At 26.9% G+C, this 17,304-nt stretch overlaps 2 protein-coding genes and 2 long non-coding RNA genes across 12 annotated transcripts in view; 3 read left to right on the top strand and 1 right to left on the bottom strand.

Annotated features, from left to right (window-relative positions):
- Positions 1-808: 808 nt before the first annotated feature.
- The window catches only part of LOC126907776 (uncharacterized), a 19,100-nt gene continuing 2,604 nt past the window's right edge, over positions 809-17,304 (bottom strand). The window contains exons 3-11 of one of the 8 annotated variants that reach the window (XM_050689367.1): positions 14,254-14,502; positions 13,853-14,005; positions 13,690-13,764; positions 7,262-7,316; positions 6,638-6,720; positions 6,107-6,208; positions 5,944-6,045; positions 4,880-5,021; positions 809-4,745 (exon numbers count right to left, since the gene is read on the bottom strand). In XM_050689367.1, the coding sequence (XP_050545324.1) occupies positions 4,887-5,021; positions 5,944-6,045; positions 6,107-6,208; positions 6,638-6,720; positions 7,262-7,316; positions 13,690-13,764; positions 13,853-14,005; positions 14,254-14,502 (954 nt within the window). In that variant the 3' untranslated portion in view covers positions 809-4,745; positions 4,880-4,886. Of the gene's footprint in view, positions 4,746-4,879; positions 5,022-5,943; positions 6,046-6,106; positions 6,209-6,637; positions 6,721-7,160; positions 7,317-13,689; positions 13,765-13,852; positions 14,006-14,253; positions 14,503-17,304 lie in introns of all 8 variants that reach the window. The other 7 variants (XM_050689364.1, XM_050689366.1, XM_050689371.1 and 4 more) reach the window with 7 other exon arrangements.
- On the top strand, positions 3,826-4,230 carry LOC126907780 (uncharacterized). Its single transcript, XM_050689376.1, has 2 exons — positions 3,826-3,987; positions 4,051-4,230. Exons 1-2 carry the CDS (start codon positions 3,826-3,828, stop codon positions 4,228-4,230), a joined length of 342 nt encoding a protein of 113 aa, XP_050545333.1.
- LOC126907783 (uncharacterized) lies at positions 8,006-8,774 on the top strand. Its single transcript, XR_007704615.1, has 3 exons — positions 8,006-8,082; positions 8,156-8,270; positions 8,712-8,774. It is a non-coding gene; the product is annotated as an uncharacterized LOC126907783 (long non-coding RNA).
- LOC126907781 (uncharacterized) lies at positions 8,848-11,461 on the top strand. Of its 2 annotated transcripts, XR_007704613.1 has the most exons (4): positions 8,848-8,892; positions 9,209-9,325; positions 9,405-9,504; positions 10,134-11,461. It is a non-coding gene; the product is annotated as an uncharacterized LOC126907781 (long non-coding RNA). The 2 variants fall into 2 exon arrangements; XR_007704612.1 differs by lacking the exon at positions 10,134-11,461 and having other exon boundaries at positions 9,405-9,752.

Here is a 17,304-nt window from a genome sequence, read left to right as displayed (position 1 = left end):
TTAAAATGCTAGGTTTTATTTTAGGAAACACTAGAGAATTTAAAAATATTCAAGCTCTAAAAACGCTTTATTGCTCCCTGGTTAGATCTAATTTAGAATTTGGATCATTAATATGAGGTCAGAGTTCGACCGATCAACTTGTTGAAAATGTTCAGTATAAATTTTTAAAATCAATTGCTTTCCGCTTAAATTGACCGATCTCTAGAGAGTCAATGTCTCATTTCATCTCATCAATTAGTAGCAGATTCTATTTATATTCAGCCATGTGAGGTTAGACGTAAAATGTCCGACATATTATTCATTTATGATCTTCTAAATAACAATATTGACTGTCCCGAATTATTAAGTAAGATCGGTATTTTAACTCATAATTTTTCAATTAGAAACTCAAATTTATTTTTTGTGCCTTCTTAAAAAAAAAAAAATTTGGACCGATTATTTTTTTCCCAGAGCGCTTACGCTATGCAACCGTGTATTTGTAATGATGTTGATTTTTTTTTTTTTATGTCTTGTGATCATATCAGAATATAAGCTTTGTCTTTTGTTTCAATTTAAAGCTATTATTATATTATTATTGTTATTATTATTATTATTATTACCTATTTTCGTATGTTTAGATTATTATTATATCTCTTTTGTAAAAGGGCTTGTCCCGTAAAAATATTAAATAAATAAAAATAAAAACAGTATTCTAAGGGACCAACAGCTAGACTATATCTACTTAAGGTACTGAGGTTTCCTATTTTATTTATATTCCTTTAGAGGAACTACTAAGGGTCGCACTACAATATATATATAACACTCTTGGTTAACAACGATATAAATATTTATTAATTAAAGATATATTAAATAAATATTACAACCTGCTGGACACCTAGAGATGATATAATACAACAGGGAGCTGAAGGCGACACCCACACATACACTATTAACGTGGTAGATAAGTTAAGTTAAATATAGGACTAGAGTAATGGTCGCGATGATGGTAAAAAGTCAACTGTCGTTTATTATATTATATTATTATGGCCGTGAATTAAAAAAGTGTTTATGTGTGCGATCAGCCCTCCTTTAGTAATATGTGTCACTGTGTCAACGATATAAGCCTAGTTGGCGTTACATTAATGATATGAGATATGATTACATAATGTGATCGTATCATCTGCTCCCCCTACATTCTCAGGCCTTAACAAAATAAAACAATTTTGGAATAATTAAAAAAAGTTAAAAAAGTTAAATCTAAAATAAAGTTATTATGGATAAGCATCTTAGTAAGAACCTCTAGATATTCGATGTCCATACTCCTAAGTTCGTAAGCTTTTGAGCTTTGGAGGAGCTTCCATCACGTGGGCTCTCAATCGTCGGCTACCAAGCGGTTCCTATGAGAAGCCCGGCCCTGTCGTCGACTTCTTGAATAGTCTCGGGGCCCCAAAGTAATACCATCCATGTTATCAAGGTCTGTTCAGAATGCTAATGTTTATTATGTGACATATAAAAGGATTGCGAGGAGTCCGAATATAATCGTGAGCAATGCATGCACAAAAAAAATGTTAGATTTTTAAAAGAGATAATATAATATTTGACAATTAAAAATAGTTAAGTTATCCTAATGTATGTAGCCAAAACGTTGTCAAAAACTTGCATACATTTACAATAGGTGCCTTAATTTAAGTTAAACATGCATGCTAGAAGAATTAATGTATATAAATTGAATACACGCAAAAAAAAAAACACACAGTGACCATCTCGTAAAAGTCAGTGTCCAGTAATTTATAATGAAAAACATACATTTAGGACATGTTGAAGTTGGCTGACTTGCGCCTATTGCGGGACATTTTAAATTATTTAAGATTTATCTTAGTCTAAGTGTTACGGCTGTTTAATTTAAACAGCCGTTACTTTAAAAGTGACCTTGATATAGTGCTGCAACAAATCAACTTTACCATTAATGAATAAATTGGTGATGAAATGTGCGTGTCAAATGTAATGTTTAAAAAAAATGTCTAACAGTATTAACTGGCTGGATCTATTAGTAAAATTTGCAATTTTATGAGTAATGAGTATTTAATAAAGTCACAAAATATCATACAAAGGAATTTACTATTAAAAATATATGAATAGTGTCCCTTATTTAAATTTGTCACGTTCTCCTAATAAGTAGGTATAGCTAAGGCTGTGGCGACTGTTGAGAGTAAAGTGCTATTCATTTTGTGTTTGACACATTGGGACTGAATATGCGTGCTGTGTTATGTTGAAAATTTCATTTGGTAAGTACCACATCTAAATACTTTTTTAATATAATTAATAATAATCATGGCTTTTATTTACCACAAATATTGTTTCAAACTCAATTTTATAAAATCCGATACTAGTTATTTTTCAAATAAATTATGTAGAAAGTAAAATTTTTTTAACCTCGTGTATCGTGCATTACCTCAAAGTTTAATAAGCCATAAGTATCAAATAAAATATTTAATTAAAATTAACATTAAAAGAAAGTCATAGTTTTCAAATAAAATAATTCAAAAATGCTATAATGTAATGTAGTAAACTGGTCGAAAATAATAATATATATATATATGCCACAAAGTAAATTATTTAACGGACTTGTCGAGAATAATAATAAAACATATCGGATCTACAGAAAATAATAATTCAAATATGCCACAATAAAATAAATCGGACTAGCCGAATATAATAAATAAACAGACAATTTTGAAATGTGTCTGGGGCACCATAATAATAATATAACAATACTATATATTTCAATAGTAATAGTAATAAGGAATTAATTTTCTAGCTAGAAATTACTCATCCAATGGTCGTCAACAGAGGGAGGATAGAACATAAATATGTACGATTTGTGGTAATTTGATGACTCTGTGATCAAGTCACTACATACTTAATTACACAAAGATGTTAAGGCTTGTGATTTGAATGTTCTATAAGATAGGGACTGTGGCTCAAAATAAAATGACAAAAGTCGTAGTAATGGTCGTGGTTTGAAAGTGACATTGACCGTGACTGTGGCGTTGGTGGTGTCTGGCTATGAATGGGTGTGAAAAATGGCAAGATGGCAAAATTGTAACCAGGTGAATGCAACTATACACTATAGAGGTTAATAATTGACCTAGTTACTCGACTACTTTATTATCTGACACAAAAATATATAAGGGAAATAAGGTTTGGAAATATTGAAATAAATAGTTATACACGAGTAAGTATGCAATAATCAAATTTGTATTCAAAATATATTGATATTTAAGTAATTATATTTTTCAAGGGGAATGATCGAAATGTACATCGTAATTTAAAATAGAGAGGTCCTATGACAGCGAAGAATTGTTCGATAGAATTATTGATTAAGATGACCCGTCCAATGAATCCATTTTAATGAATAATTAATGGTTTTTAATATTAGTAATTTTAAGCAATTTTTAGAATATAAGATTATATATAAGTAATTAGTATATAAGAGTAACACGATTGTCCCTACTAATCCTTGTAACCGACAGGGGGTAATTTTAAAATCGAAGCGTGTCTAGATTTTAAAAATGTAACTAAGGAATTAATCAGATTTATTGAATATTTTCTACAGTCGCCACTGATGTGAAGTATTATTGTCAATAGCAATAACACAATTTTTTTCTAGATTCATTTAAACCATATTGATTTATGTAATAATAAACAAAAATCAATAGTTCAAATAATATCTTAACTAATGGATCTTTTAAAATGTGTGTATTATAATCCTAAATTTACTGTATTTCTAGGTTCCATGAAGAACAACGCTATAAAAAAGAGAAGTTTAATAAAAGAAAAGAAAATATGAACAATTTTAAGAAAATTAATGAAAATGAAATAAGGTTAATAACGGACTACCAAGAAGAAATGTATAGATACAAATATTATATGAATATAAAAAAATATTGTAGGAATATACTAGCTGATAGAATAATAAAGTTAAAAAGAGAATTGGATGAAGAGTGTGTGAGTTGATTGACGAAATTGTACAAAAGTTATATTTTAATTAAATGCCATTACCAATTTTAGGCTGATAAAGTAGCATTACATTTAAAAAATAAAGAAGCTGACATTGAAGGTTCATCTACATATAAAAAATTATGTAATACAGAAAATGAAGAATTTGTGGATTATGCATTCAAAACTATACAAAAATGCAAAAAAGATGGGAAACCAATAATACCTCTTCTTAAAGCATTAGAGGTTTAAAACTAAAAATTTGTGTTTTATATTTTTGTATTTAATTTTATAAATTATATTAAATAACATTAAAACTATATTAAAAATATTACAAACAACACATACGGTATATGTTTAGTGTTGATAATAACATTGTTTCTGAAATACGTTACTTTTTAGTAACTTTTTGTGGCTTTTAAGTCTCATATTTATTAGTTTTTAAATTAATAATATTTTAAATATAGTTTTAATTTTATTTAATTAATTAGCCACAAGTGATCAATTTTTATTATATATTTATAAATTATAAACTTCCACAAAATAATATTCATTTTAAATTAAAGTAAAAAATAAATACAAATAGTTAATAAAATAAATTTAAGTAAATGGTACTTATCAAGTCTTAATAGATGATCCATAGTATTTTTTTTGGTAAATTAAGAATTAAGTTTACAGAAAATCATTGTTTTTTCTTTTTTGCTGAATTTATTATTTAAAAATTTAGCATAGTTTTGAAAATCTATCACTTCATTTTGTAATGCTTTCTAAAAATAAAATAATAATAAACATTAGTCTAATGTTAAATCTTTAAATTTATCTAGAATTTTTTTAAAATATTTTAATGAAGCTATAAATGAAAATCTATAGTAAAATTTTATAACAATTAAACTAGATTAACTTTGTTTTCATTCTTCTGTAAGTGTAAAGTTCATAATGTCACTTTTTAATTTATATTTCTCAAGTTCACTGCGGAAAAGCTTCTTATACAATAAAAACATTTCATCTTGTGAGCGTTTAAATTCAACTTCCAAACTTTCTAGCTATAAATGTTTCGTATGTTTAGTAAATTTATTAATAACCGACAAAGCTACTTAAGAATAAGTATTTAATGGATGCATGAAAAATATTATTAGAGTAATTTGTTCAATGCTAGCCATTATATTTCTCTTAAAAGAATAATTTTGTGAAGAAAATTATTTTCAGTATTTTTAAGTTTCAAATTTATCTTGATTTATTAATTTTTTTTTTAAGAACAACTAAATATTTAATTAATTTATTGAAAATAAAATGACTGATCAATAACGTCTTTTGCATTAGTACTTCAAAAATGTATTAACAATTTTATTACCTACACAGAAGAAGTTGAGTGATAAATTTTCTAATGATAATTTTTGTTAAACTTGTACATCACATTGCCTCCAAAAATTGTAATTTTTAAATAAAAATTTATTAATCAAGAGTGAATGCTATAAATAGATAAGTGCTATAAATTCTTAACAATGTAATAGACGTTCGTAAGAGCAGTTTTTGGTGTTATATATAGTGTATTCAGGAACAATTAATTTATAAAAAGTTAATTTGTCATTTTAGTGCTAATATTTAAATTTATAGGTTATTTTTAGTTTTAATTTTTATCACTATTTTTAGTACATGCATTATTATTTAAGAATATACATATATTCTGTCTGAACTTTACTTATAACACTCAAAACATTTAAAGTGCTTAAAATAACCAATGCACTTAAAAATTTTTTCTGAAATTATATTGTAAGAATAATCTCAAATTAATAATAATCATATTTATGAATCCTCCATTTGAAAATCAAAATATTCTATAATAAGTTAATGTGATTACATAAACTGGATGAAAATATAATATCTATACTTAATTGAAAACACATTCATTTAAAAAAAAATTTATACACCATATTATCATAATTCATTTATATATTATTTTGATACCTTATTTTTAATGTTACGATTTTCAAACAAGGAATCATTATATTTTTTTTGCCACTCGAATACTTCTTTTTCTGTTTTTTCTAATTGTATTTGTAGTTTAATCTAAAATAAAAAAATTTATAAATTTTCCAACAACATTATATTGATAAAAATATTATTTTACATCAGTATCCTGGATTCCACTTAATTTTAAAATTTCATAGTCTTTTGAAATTTTATGGTATTTTTGGTTACATTGTTTAAGTTGTTTTTGAAGTTCTAAAACCTAAAAATAAAATAAATTGATATTTTAATCAAATAAATAATATTACATTCATTTAATATATACCTGTAAAGAATATATGAGATGATAAAAATACAAGGAGTATAAGTGACATTAAAAAACTATTTAAATTAGAAGTATAATCAAACTGAAAGAAGTAGTATCAATTAATAAAACAATTGCATAAAAATCATGATAAACATTTTTTATTTACATGGTGTTATAGAAAATAAAAACTGTCACTTATATACTTATGTATCTATGTACCTCATATAAGAGGTTAAAAAGAAATTCGTATTTTAAAAAACGTTATTTAGTATTAATAAAAATATTTGATTTTGTATACAATAGATAATAATCAATTAAAATATTTTACTATTAACTTTATATATAATCAATTATTAAAATATGAAGCATAGATATAAAAAATACCTTCAATTTAAAAACTTGATTATCTTTTTCAGCCTGAGTCTTTTGATCTAATAGAACGTCTTCTGCACTTTTTAATTGTTTCTATAGTTTATAAATTAAATTGAAACTTACATTTTTTAGTACTATAAACATTTTATTTTTTTGTCCATTGTGTAAATCAATTAAATATAAAAAAAAAGAGTTAAAAAATATTATTAAAAATAAGAATAAAGTTTGAATGAAATTTTTATGACTTCATATTTTGGGATCATAAATTCAAAATTAATTGTTCAGCCATGGTCAACTTAAAAGCCTTTTAAATAAAACTTATTTAAGACGAAAAAAAAGAAAATATTTAGAAACATACCTTTATTAAGATGTTTAACTCAACTATTATTTCAAAAATAAATTATATGAATTCTAGACTTTATTTACTAATCTTAAATCCGTAATATACAGAATAAAAGACGAGCAGCTTTAGACAGTCATATTAAATTGTTCTGAGATTATTTTAATATTATATGAATATTTAAATTAAAAATACCATTAAAACACTATTCTTATTTTCACAAGATATTAATTCATCTTTTTTTTTTCTGCTGTCTTCTTCTAATTTTACATTAATGTCAATAGTTGCACTTAACTTTTGTTCTAAAATTTTATATTTATTCATAACATCTCTTAGTTGTTGATTCAATTTCTAAAATAATAAAATAATTTTCTTAAAAAATTTGTTGAATGGTCGATAACAATTTGAAGGCAAATATTCATTAAATTCTAATTATTTTAACATATAAAGTGAGTATATAGTTAGGGATGGCACGATATATCGAAAATTACAAATTAACAATTAATTAAAATTATCTAGGTATGAATAATAATTTTTTTAACACGCTTATATTAGTTTCACCTGTATGTATGTATGTATGTATGTATGTATGTATGTATGTATGTATGTATGTATGTATGTATGTATGTATGTATGTATGTATGTATGTATGTATGTATGTATGTATGTATGTATGTATGTATGTATGTATGTATGTATGTATGTATGTATGTATGTATGTATGTATGTATGTATGTATGTATGTATGTATGTATGTATGTATGTATGTATGTATGTATGTATGTATGTATGTATGTATGTATGTATGTATGTATGTATGTATGTATGTATGTATGTATGTATGTATGTATGTATGTATGTATGTATGTATGTATGTATGTATGTATGTATGTATGTATGTATGTATGTATNATTTTAAAGCATATCGAACTAAAATGTTAAAAATAATTTTTAAAATAAGTTTAAAATAATTATGAAAAAAAAATACTAGTATTATTGTGATAAAAGCGTGGGTGCATTGTGTCATATTTTTCTAATATACCAACTAAATTCAAAAATAAAGGAATCCTAAAACATTGATAGTCATGATTCTGACCAGATAAACAATGTGTTAATTGTGAGTACAAATATGCTATTAATATGACTTAATTTCGAAATATATGAAGCGTAATTCTATCTTAATTTTTTAGCAATTTGACAATCCTACTTCATCAACTAGTGATACTGTTTTATTAGATGTCTCCCAAAGAAAAATGTGCCAACCTTTAATTGATCACTGTTTTAATTATGTATCATAAATGAAAGGTAATCAATTTGACTAATGAATAAAATTTGTTAATAGTCTCGTTTTTAAATATATTCTGAACATTTTTACAATTATTTTTCTCTTATAAAGATTTTATTTCAAGACTCATTTCACTAATAAGGTTGGATAAAATTTGTAATAAATTAAAAAAGATCAATTTTTATTTTAAAAATTTTAGAAAAAATGAATAATTTAATAACATTTTAGTATATTCTAACATATTATAAATGTTTTTTAATGCAGTAAAATAAAATTCAAATAGTAGTAGAATTACTTTATGTTAAGTTTAGCTTTAAATTGAAAAGAAAACATTTTCTTTAAGAATGTATGTATGTATAAATTATTATAATTTACCAACTAAATACTAGTTTAGGAAAAAAGTAACACATGCCCTTTATTATTAGAATTGGTTCTTTTATTAAATTTGTAAATTTCCATAGCAGGAGAAATGAAAAATTCAGAAATAACTGATGCATTAGTTTATTATATTTGCAAGGATAATGTNGAGAAATGAAAATTTCAGAAATAACCGATGCATTAATTTATTATATTTGCAAGGATAATGTACCATTGCCNGTTTATTATATTTGCAAGGATAATGTACCATTGCCCACTGTTGAAGTAAGTAGATTTAGACTTTTTTTTACAAGTGTCTTCTCCCCTTTACAAATTTCCATGTAGGAATACTATAAAAAATAAATAGGATTTAAAATATGACTATTTAAAGTGTTTTAAAATAACTTGAAGAAAAACAATAGTTTTACACTAACATCAGATATTTGAACAGATTTCCAAATGAAAAGTTATATTGGTATTCCTATACACTTTTTAGAAGGCACTAAATTTATATGTGGTTTTATTTCAAATTACTTATTATGATCTAATTATTTATTTTTACGTATTTATTAATTAAAATGTATACATTTTTAAACATTAGGTGTACATAAGTTAAGTAAGTCTCATACATCTGAAAATATTAGTGAGGCATTTGAAATTATTATGACTCAATGGGAAATTAGTCAACACCAAATTATTGCTATTGTAACTGATAATGGTAATGTCTATTTATTACATTTGTGTACTACATTCTCATTAAATTTAAAATGTTCTTTTTTAACATTCTGATGGACAAGATAAATTCTGAATTTCACCAACTCAGTGAGCAACGAATGTCTTCCAATTTGTGGATGGAGAAGATATCCACGCCAAAACTATATTTGAGTTCGTCCAAAAGTACTTTTTTATAATATTTAATTTTCACTTTTCCATAACATGATAAGATAACCGTGCGAGTAATAACGCTGCGCATAGTTCTAATCTGAGTATAGAAATTACTTTTAATGGAGCTACCTTTGATTTCCCACAAATAAGCCTTAAACTATGTTTACCATCTATATCGGTGCATCGTAAGTATATACATCCACCATTTGCCTTTTCTGATGCTTCCGAAAAACCGTGTATTTCTATTGACGAGATATCTTTTTCACACGTTATTTTTCGCGACACTTTTAAATTATTCAAAGTTAACAAGCTCTTGCGATAATTTAACCAGTTTTCACTTATATTATCAGTTAATACTTCATCCCACGCTAATTTTATGTTCCATAAACTTTGAATGAAGAGTTTGGATCTTATTATTACAGGTCCTAAAAGACCAAGCGGATCATAAATACTGGCTACCTCAGATAATATTTTTCTTTTAGTTAAATCACTTTCTGGGTAAACGTTTAAATTTATTTTAAATATAATCATATCATTAACGGGGTCCCACGTTAGACAAAGTATTTTTGTTGTCGTTGATTCAAATGCACGTTCGTTATTTTTATTTTCAACCGTGTCGTTTACAACTGTGTTTTTATTAGATAACCACTTATACAGCGACATACTGGCTCGTTGAAATATACAGATAAGATCGTCGCGTAACTGAACAGCTGATTCGATAGTGTCTGTGCCTCCTAAATAGTCGTCCATGTAAAAATTATTTTTTATTTCAGAACAAGCTGATGGATAATAATTTTCTTCCTGACTAGCTAAAGTACGTAAACAAGCAGTTGCTAAAAACGACGAAGGACTCATACCATATGTGACTGTTGTTAATTTATAAGTTCCTATGGGCATTGTTGGATTTTCTCTCCATAATATTCTTTGGTAATCACAATGTTCAGGAACTAAATTAATTTGTCGATACATTTTTTTTATATCTGCAGTTAAAGCAACTCTATGTTTTCTAAACCGTATATTAAAATAAAAATCATATCGTCTTGTAAGACGGGACCTTTTAATAGTACGTCATTCAGTGACTTACCAGATGACATTTTACACGACGCATCGAATACCACACGAAGTCGTGTTGTTGTACTATTATAATTATATACAGGGTGGTGCGGTAAGTAACATACATATTCCCCAACTATGGGTTTCTTTTCACTAATTTTCTGCATATGACCCAATATTTCGTATTCTTTCATAAATTTACTATATTCCTCTTTTAACTTTTCGTCTTTTTGCAACTTTCTTTCCATATTTAAAAATCTCTTTTTTGCTATCTCGTATGATTCGCCTAATTTATAATTTTCCCCTACTTTAAAAGGTATATAAACCATAAATCTACCGACATCGTCTCGCTTAACCGTATTTTCGAAAAACTCTTTACATTTTTTATCTCCTAACCTTTGAGGCGCGGCTGTTCCTACTTCTTCCAAACACCAAAATTTAGATAACATATTTTCTAATTGATTTTCGTGATCAATCACTGCAAAATAACTAATAGAATGATACGCTTGACTACAGCCTGGATTAACTACTCCTGCAATTACCCAACCAAACTGCAATTGTTGAAATATTGGTCCGTCCTCGGACGGCTTAATTTTACCCGCGTATAAAACATCAAAAAAGTGACCTGCTCCGAGTAATAAGTCAATTTTTTGCGGTACTGTGAAAGACGGATCCGCTAATTAAATACCTTCCGGAATAAAACATTTACTTTTTTTATTATTCGACGGAATAAATCCTGTTATCTTAGGAACAACCAAACATTGTACTTCTATTTTGAATAAACTAATGCGCGATGTAATTACTACTGTAACCGCTAAAGTAATATTTTTTTTAGTACCTCCTATGCCAATGACACTGTGGTGTACTCGCGATTTACGCAACCTTAATAATTGTACCATATATTCACTTATAAAGTTACACTGTGAACCAGAATCCAGCAAAATTCTACATCTTTCTTTTCCACCTTTAACATTACCTGTATAAACTTCTACTGTTGACAAAAACACTTGTTTGTGTGATTGAGCAGCTGCAATAGCGCTCGTTGATACGTTATCTGAGACTACTGAATTATCGTTTGGAGTATTATTATCTATTTTTATTTCTTGATTTAGAGTTGTATTTAAATGCAACAATACATTGTGTGGTTTTGAACACTTTAAACAATAACGCTTCTACCGCTTCTAATACTTTTACGCTATTTTCCAAAAATGCAATAAATTCGGATACGCGTGCTATTCTATCTTGGAGTGAATCTGCTTCCCATCGACTTAGCGTATTTCTATCAAGCATAGTACAAATTAAATGCATTAACATCGGCCCCCATTCTTCAGGTTTTTCTTCTAACATTTTTAATGCACTAATACGACAGACTAAAGAATCCAAAAAATCTCTTATTTTAACCGCAGACTCTTGATGCACCATTCCTAGCTTAAAAATAGCTTTCACGTGGGTTTGAATTATTAACTTATTATTGTCATATCTCTCTTTTAACATTATCCACGCGATTTCATAATTATTCGCTGTTGTTTCTAAACTTTTAATAATATTTGCTGCCTCTCCTGATAAAGATGAGCGCAAATAGCAAAATTTCTGAATATCCGATAGATCCGCATTAACATGTTTAAATTTAGAAGATAAATCATAAAAAGGTTTCCATTCACTGTATTCGACAGTAAATACTGGAATACTTATAGGAGCTAATTTAACGTGAGAAATACATTTATTTGTTTGACCACAAGAACTTTGCTGACAACCATATTGATTTTCTTTAATATCTTTAACCTTTGACGAACTTACTCTACCGATTAATTTATTTAATTTGGCTAATGTTTCAAAAAATTATTCTTCACATTCCTTTCTATATATATCTTGTACCTTCATATTTACCTCTTCTTCGAGCTCTATAGCTCCTTGAATAACTTCGAACTCTGACCAAACAGCCTCTATTTTTTCTATCCGAAATGGTATTTGCTCTATTGAGACTTTTCCGCTACTCAAATATTTTTCGAATTTTACTAAAGATGTTTTTAATTGTCCTCTGTGCTGCGCAACATTAATGCTCGTTTCCCCTATATCGAAGGTAAGTGAGAACGCGCTGTGAAATTTAATACTGTTAACAGCTGATATTCAGCAATGTAACTTCTACTCTGTTATTATTATTAACTATAGTATCCTATCTCCACATACGAGGTGTTATAATAACCTTTTAAACGAACCCATAAATATATATACTTTCCGCGTAGAGTATACGCGCCGATTTATTACTATTCTCACTTGATAAACATAACTATTAAATGGGTAAAAATCAACATAAAAAAACGACCTTACAATACTATTTGAAAACTTACAATAAATTCTTTTATTTCTTTTAGGAAATTTTGGAATAAATTTATTAATAAAAGGAATATATTTTAATTTTTCTACCTTTCGACTGGCTTTTTGAATTTTATCCATTTTTTTGAAAGGGTACACTTTTGGTAATCCAAATGACACGTTGCACTATTTTACGTATTTATTATTTTCGCACTTATAATTAAAATTTTTCGTTAATTATTAACCAAAAATCCGTGTTCGAAGGACCATGTTGTGGACCGTATGTCCTTTTTCTGGTTGAACAGATTTTTGGGGTTTCATTATTTTTAAATTTTAAGTAACACTATGAACGTTAATATATCAATTTTTATTCTTTATATTAAAACTCTATACTAAGAAGGCACGTCGCTGACTGACTTAATTAAAAGTGGTAGTCAACGACCGTCCACGCACATGTGGATAACTATAGTCGGACCTAACACCCAGACTTAAAAATCCTATAAAAATTGCATATTGTAAGTGCGTTTTAAATAGGTAAACAATTTTTTATTATTATTAAAATTACCATTATTAATGTTCATTAAAAAAAATGATTTAAAATTTTTCTAACCAACATGTTATAATGGTGTAAATGATATAGAATTAAAATAGTTTCTACTTAAATATTGATATTTTTGTTAGCAATACTGATATCTTAATATCAAACCGAGCTCTATAAATCATATTTGAAAAGCTATAAACGAAATATTAATACTGTTTAATATCGATATTGTGTCGATTTTTGCCATCCCTATAAGTAGTAAAGATAGGTTTTACTGATGAACATTATACCTGTTCTTTAGACTGAAAGTCATGTATTTTATCTTTTAATAACTTTATTTCAGACATTTTACTTGCAGTTTCAAGCTTAAAAAATAAATAAATACTATTAAGAAATACAGTTACATGATTTTTAATTATACTTATATATAAGGTTTAATTTTAAATAATTTACCTGTAATTTAATATTTTCTTCATCAAGTTTTACATTTTTTGAATCTAAGCTTTTTATTATATTTTGATAAATGCTTTCTTTTTCATCCAATTCGGATGCATTTGTTGAAAGAACATTTTTAAGATAGTTGTTCAAATCATTTAATTTAGTGATCTAAAGTTAATGTTAAATAATTAGTGCATGAAGATACAAATAACAATTTTCTGTATACCTCATTATTTTTATCTTCTATTGTTAATATATAATATGTTGAACATATTAGTAAAAATATATATATATATAAATTATACTATAAATATACATAATATATAAATTGTAATACAGTGAATTTAAGAATAATTAAAAAAATATTAATATTCAATTATTGTAAAACACATTATTTATTTTAAAAAAATACTAACTTCTAGTTGCTTCTTTTGTTGGCTAGATTGGTTTTCCTGTATTGTATTGGTAAGTGTTTCAATGTAATTTTGATTAAATATTTCATTTTTAACTAATTTATCTATTCTATTTTCTAAAATTTTTTGGTCATCTCTCAAAGTTTTAATTTGATTTTCTTTAAATTTAGTATCTATTTCCATTTCTTTTATTACAGCGTTTTTTTTTTCTAGCTCCTTTTTAGTAAGGGTTAAACATAATTTCATGTCATCCTGAAAATATAATAAGTATAAATAGAATTTTTATTATTAAAAAAAATTTAATTCATATATTTATTGTTGTGTACATATTAGTGTATTATATCATCTAATATCTTTAATTGAGACATTTTACTAGCAGTTTCAAGCTTAACAAAAAATAAATACTATTAAGAAATACAGCTACATGATTTTTAATTACACTTTTATTAGAAGGTTTAATTTTAAATAATTTACCAGAAAGTTATATTTTCTTTTTGTAACATAGGGCAGTGTAGTTATTATCTGAGGAAGTATTGAATTATGTCGATTTTAGTATAATATAAGCTTTTCAATAGTAGTAAGCAATTTTGGAACTCTTAAGCAATATAATAATTCCATATAAATGGGAAATGCAGAGTATGCAAATTAATAATTGTGGGACAAATATTATAAAAGGGAAACATGAAAATTATAGGGTGACGGGGGCTGGACGAGACTGAACGTTTTGTCGAAGAAACGTCAAGTTACGGGTACGCGAGTGTCTTTGTACGATTTAATTTTGTTTTGTGTTACATTTTGATATTAACTTTTTGACTTTGTGTTTGATACGTTTCTTAAATAAAATAACTGTTTTAAAACCTGGACTTAGAGCAAATATTTTATGTTCACCGTGTTCTTAGAATTCTGTGTGTGCGTGCAGCTAGAGTCAAGGTTGGACTACTGGTCCTTTAGTCATTCTTAATAATTAGTGTGCGAGCTGGCTAGTTTTTGGGCATAACCATCTTTTATTTTAGATACAGGTTCTAATATTTCTTGTGTTGATTTAACATTAATTGATAATGTAAAACTTATTAAACCTAAAGATAGAGTTATTTTTACAGGAGTTGATATTACGGAGTTAGAACAGTTTCGAAGAATAGACTTAGAACTAAAAATAAATAATTATTCATATTTCATTAATGAATGTGTAATTGTAAATTATTATTGGGTAACGATTTTAATTTAGCAAACAAAATAATTCAGTTAAAATGGACGAAATTTAGTATAATTACAATAAAATATGTAATATTAATGAAAATAAAAATTCAGAATGTATAGCTAGTCTTAACCTTAAGAAAAAGTGTAGAAACAAACTAATTTCTTCTCATAATGTAACAACAGCACCTAAAACTAGAAGTTAAGTAAAGATTAATGTGACGCGAGAAAATAAAACAGATTTGGCTGTAATAAAACCATCGGAACGCTTAGGTAGGCAGAAAGGCTTGACACTAAGAACTAAAATATTACAAAAAGTGAATGAGGTCACTGTTTACAATTTTTCAAATCGACATATTACTATACATGAAGGTTTTATTATGGGAGAATTACTCGCGAACGAAACAAAAATTACGTCAGCATTTAAGAATTATAACATTTTAAATACAAACGGTATCGGTTTGGACGACGACGTGAGAGACGATCAGGGTACAATTATTAAAATATCTAACCATTTAAATCGTTTTCAGCGCGAACAAGCAAAAAAATTAATTACGCGTTTTAAACATTTATTTACATCAGTTCCACTTAAAATAGGCTGCGCTAATGTTGAACCGTGCGAAATAAGGTTAAAATCGGACAAACCAATTTTTCAACCGCCATATTGTGTGTCCTCTTCTCAAGGAGAAAAATTAAAAACTCCAATTGACGAAATGATAAAATCTGATATTATTAAGCCGAGCAGAAGTTATTACGCAGCGGCTGTATTTTTTACACCAAAAGGTAATACGGGAGAGTATAGATTTCTAGTAGACTATAGAAAATTAAATGAATAAGCTATTAGTGATAAATACCCAATTCCGAGGTCACAAGATCTTTTTAGAAGTCTTGAGAGAGCTAAATATTTTCTAACTTTAGCTTACAACAAAGTTATTTTCAGTGTCTTATAAAAGAAGAAGACAGGTACAAAACTGGTTTTATTACAGATTTCGGACTTTATCAATTCAAAAGAATTCCCGAAGGTTTTAAAAATTCAGGCCCAATTTTTCAAAGAATAATAAATAAAGTTTTGAGTGATTACCTTTAAAGAACAATAATTGTCTATTTAGATGATATATGTTGTTTTGGTGGGGATTTTGAAGAAGCTTTGTCAAGATTAGAACAAGTTCTTGTTAGGCTTGACAAGGCAAACTTTAAACTTAAAACAAATAAATGTTCATTTTTTAGTTCAGAAATAGAGTTACTAGGACACAAAATTTCTGAAAGAGGTATTACGCCGTTAGAGAAAAATATTGAAGTAATAAAAAAATTTCTGGTACCACATAAAACAAAAGATGTCAGAGCTTTTGTNATTTCTGGTACCACATAAAACAAAAGATGTCAGAGCTTTTGTAGGTTGGACGAGCTATTAAAGGAAATTCATTAAACACTTCTCAAAAATTGCCATTCCATTAACGGACTTAACAATAGAAGATACAAATTTGTTTAGGAGGATAACCACCAGGAGGCTTTTGATATTTTAAAACAAGCTATATATACAACACCAGCACTAGCTCATTTTAACGATGATTATCCTGTGTTTGTAACGACAGACGCATCTTTAGAGGGATTCTCGGGGATGTTAGAATAAGAAGGCCCTAATGGTAAAAGGCACCCAATAGCTTTCGCATTCCGCAAACTCAAAGGTGGCGAGAAAAATTTCCTAACAACCGAACTCGAAATGTCAGCTGTAGTTTAATATAGTTAACATCTTATGGTACATTCTCCATTTTTGTTAGTGACAGAGGGACTCCATTTAGAAATAAGGAAGTAGAATTTGTCTATGAGAAACTAGGAATAAAACAAAGTTTTAGTTCAGCA

Source organism: Daktulosphaira vitifoliae, unplaced genomic scaffold (assembly GCF_025091365.1).
Source record: "Daktulosphaira vitifoliae isolate Bord-2020 unplaced genomic scaffold, ASM2509136v1 Scaffold_5, whole genome shotgun sequence".
Taxonomy (NCBI): domain Eukaryota; kingdom Metazoa; phylum Arthropoda; class Insecta; order Hemiptera; family Phylloxeridae; genus Daktulosphaira; species Daktulosphaira vitifoliae.
Note: the sequence above shows the minus strand (reverse complement) of the source record. Positions and strands in the feature narration are given on the sequence as shown.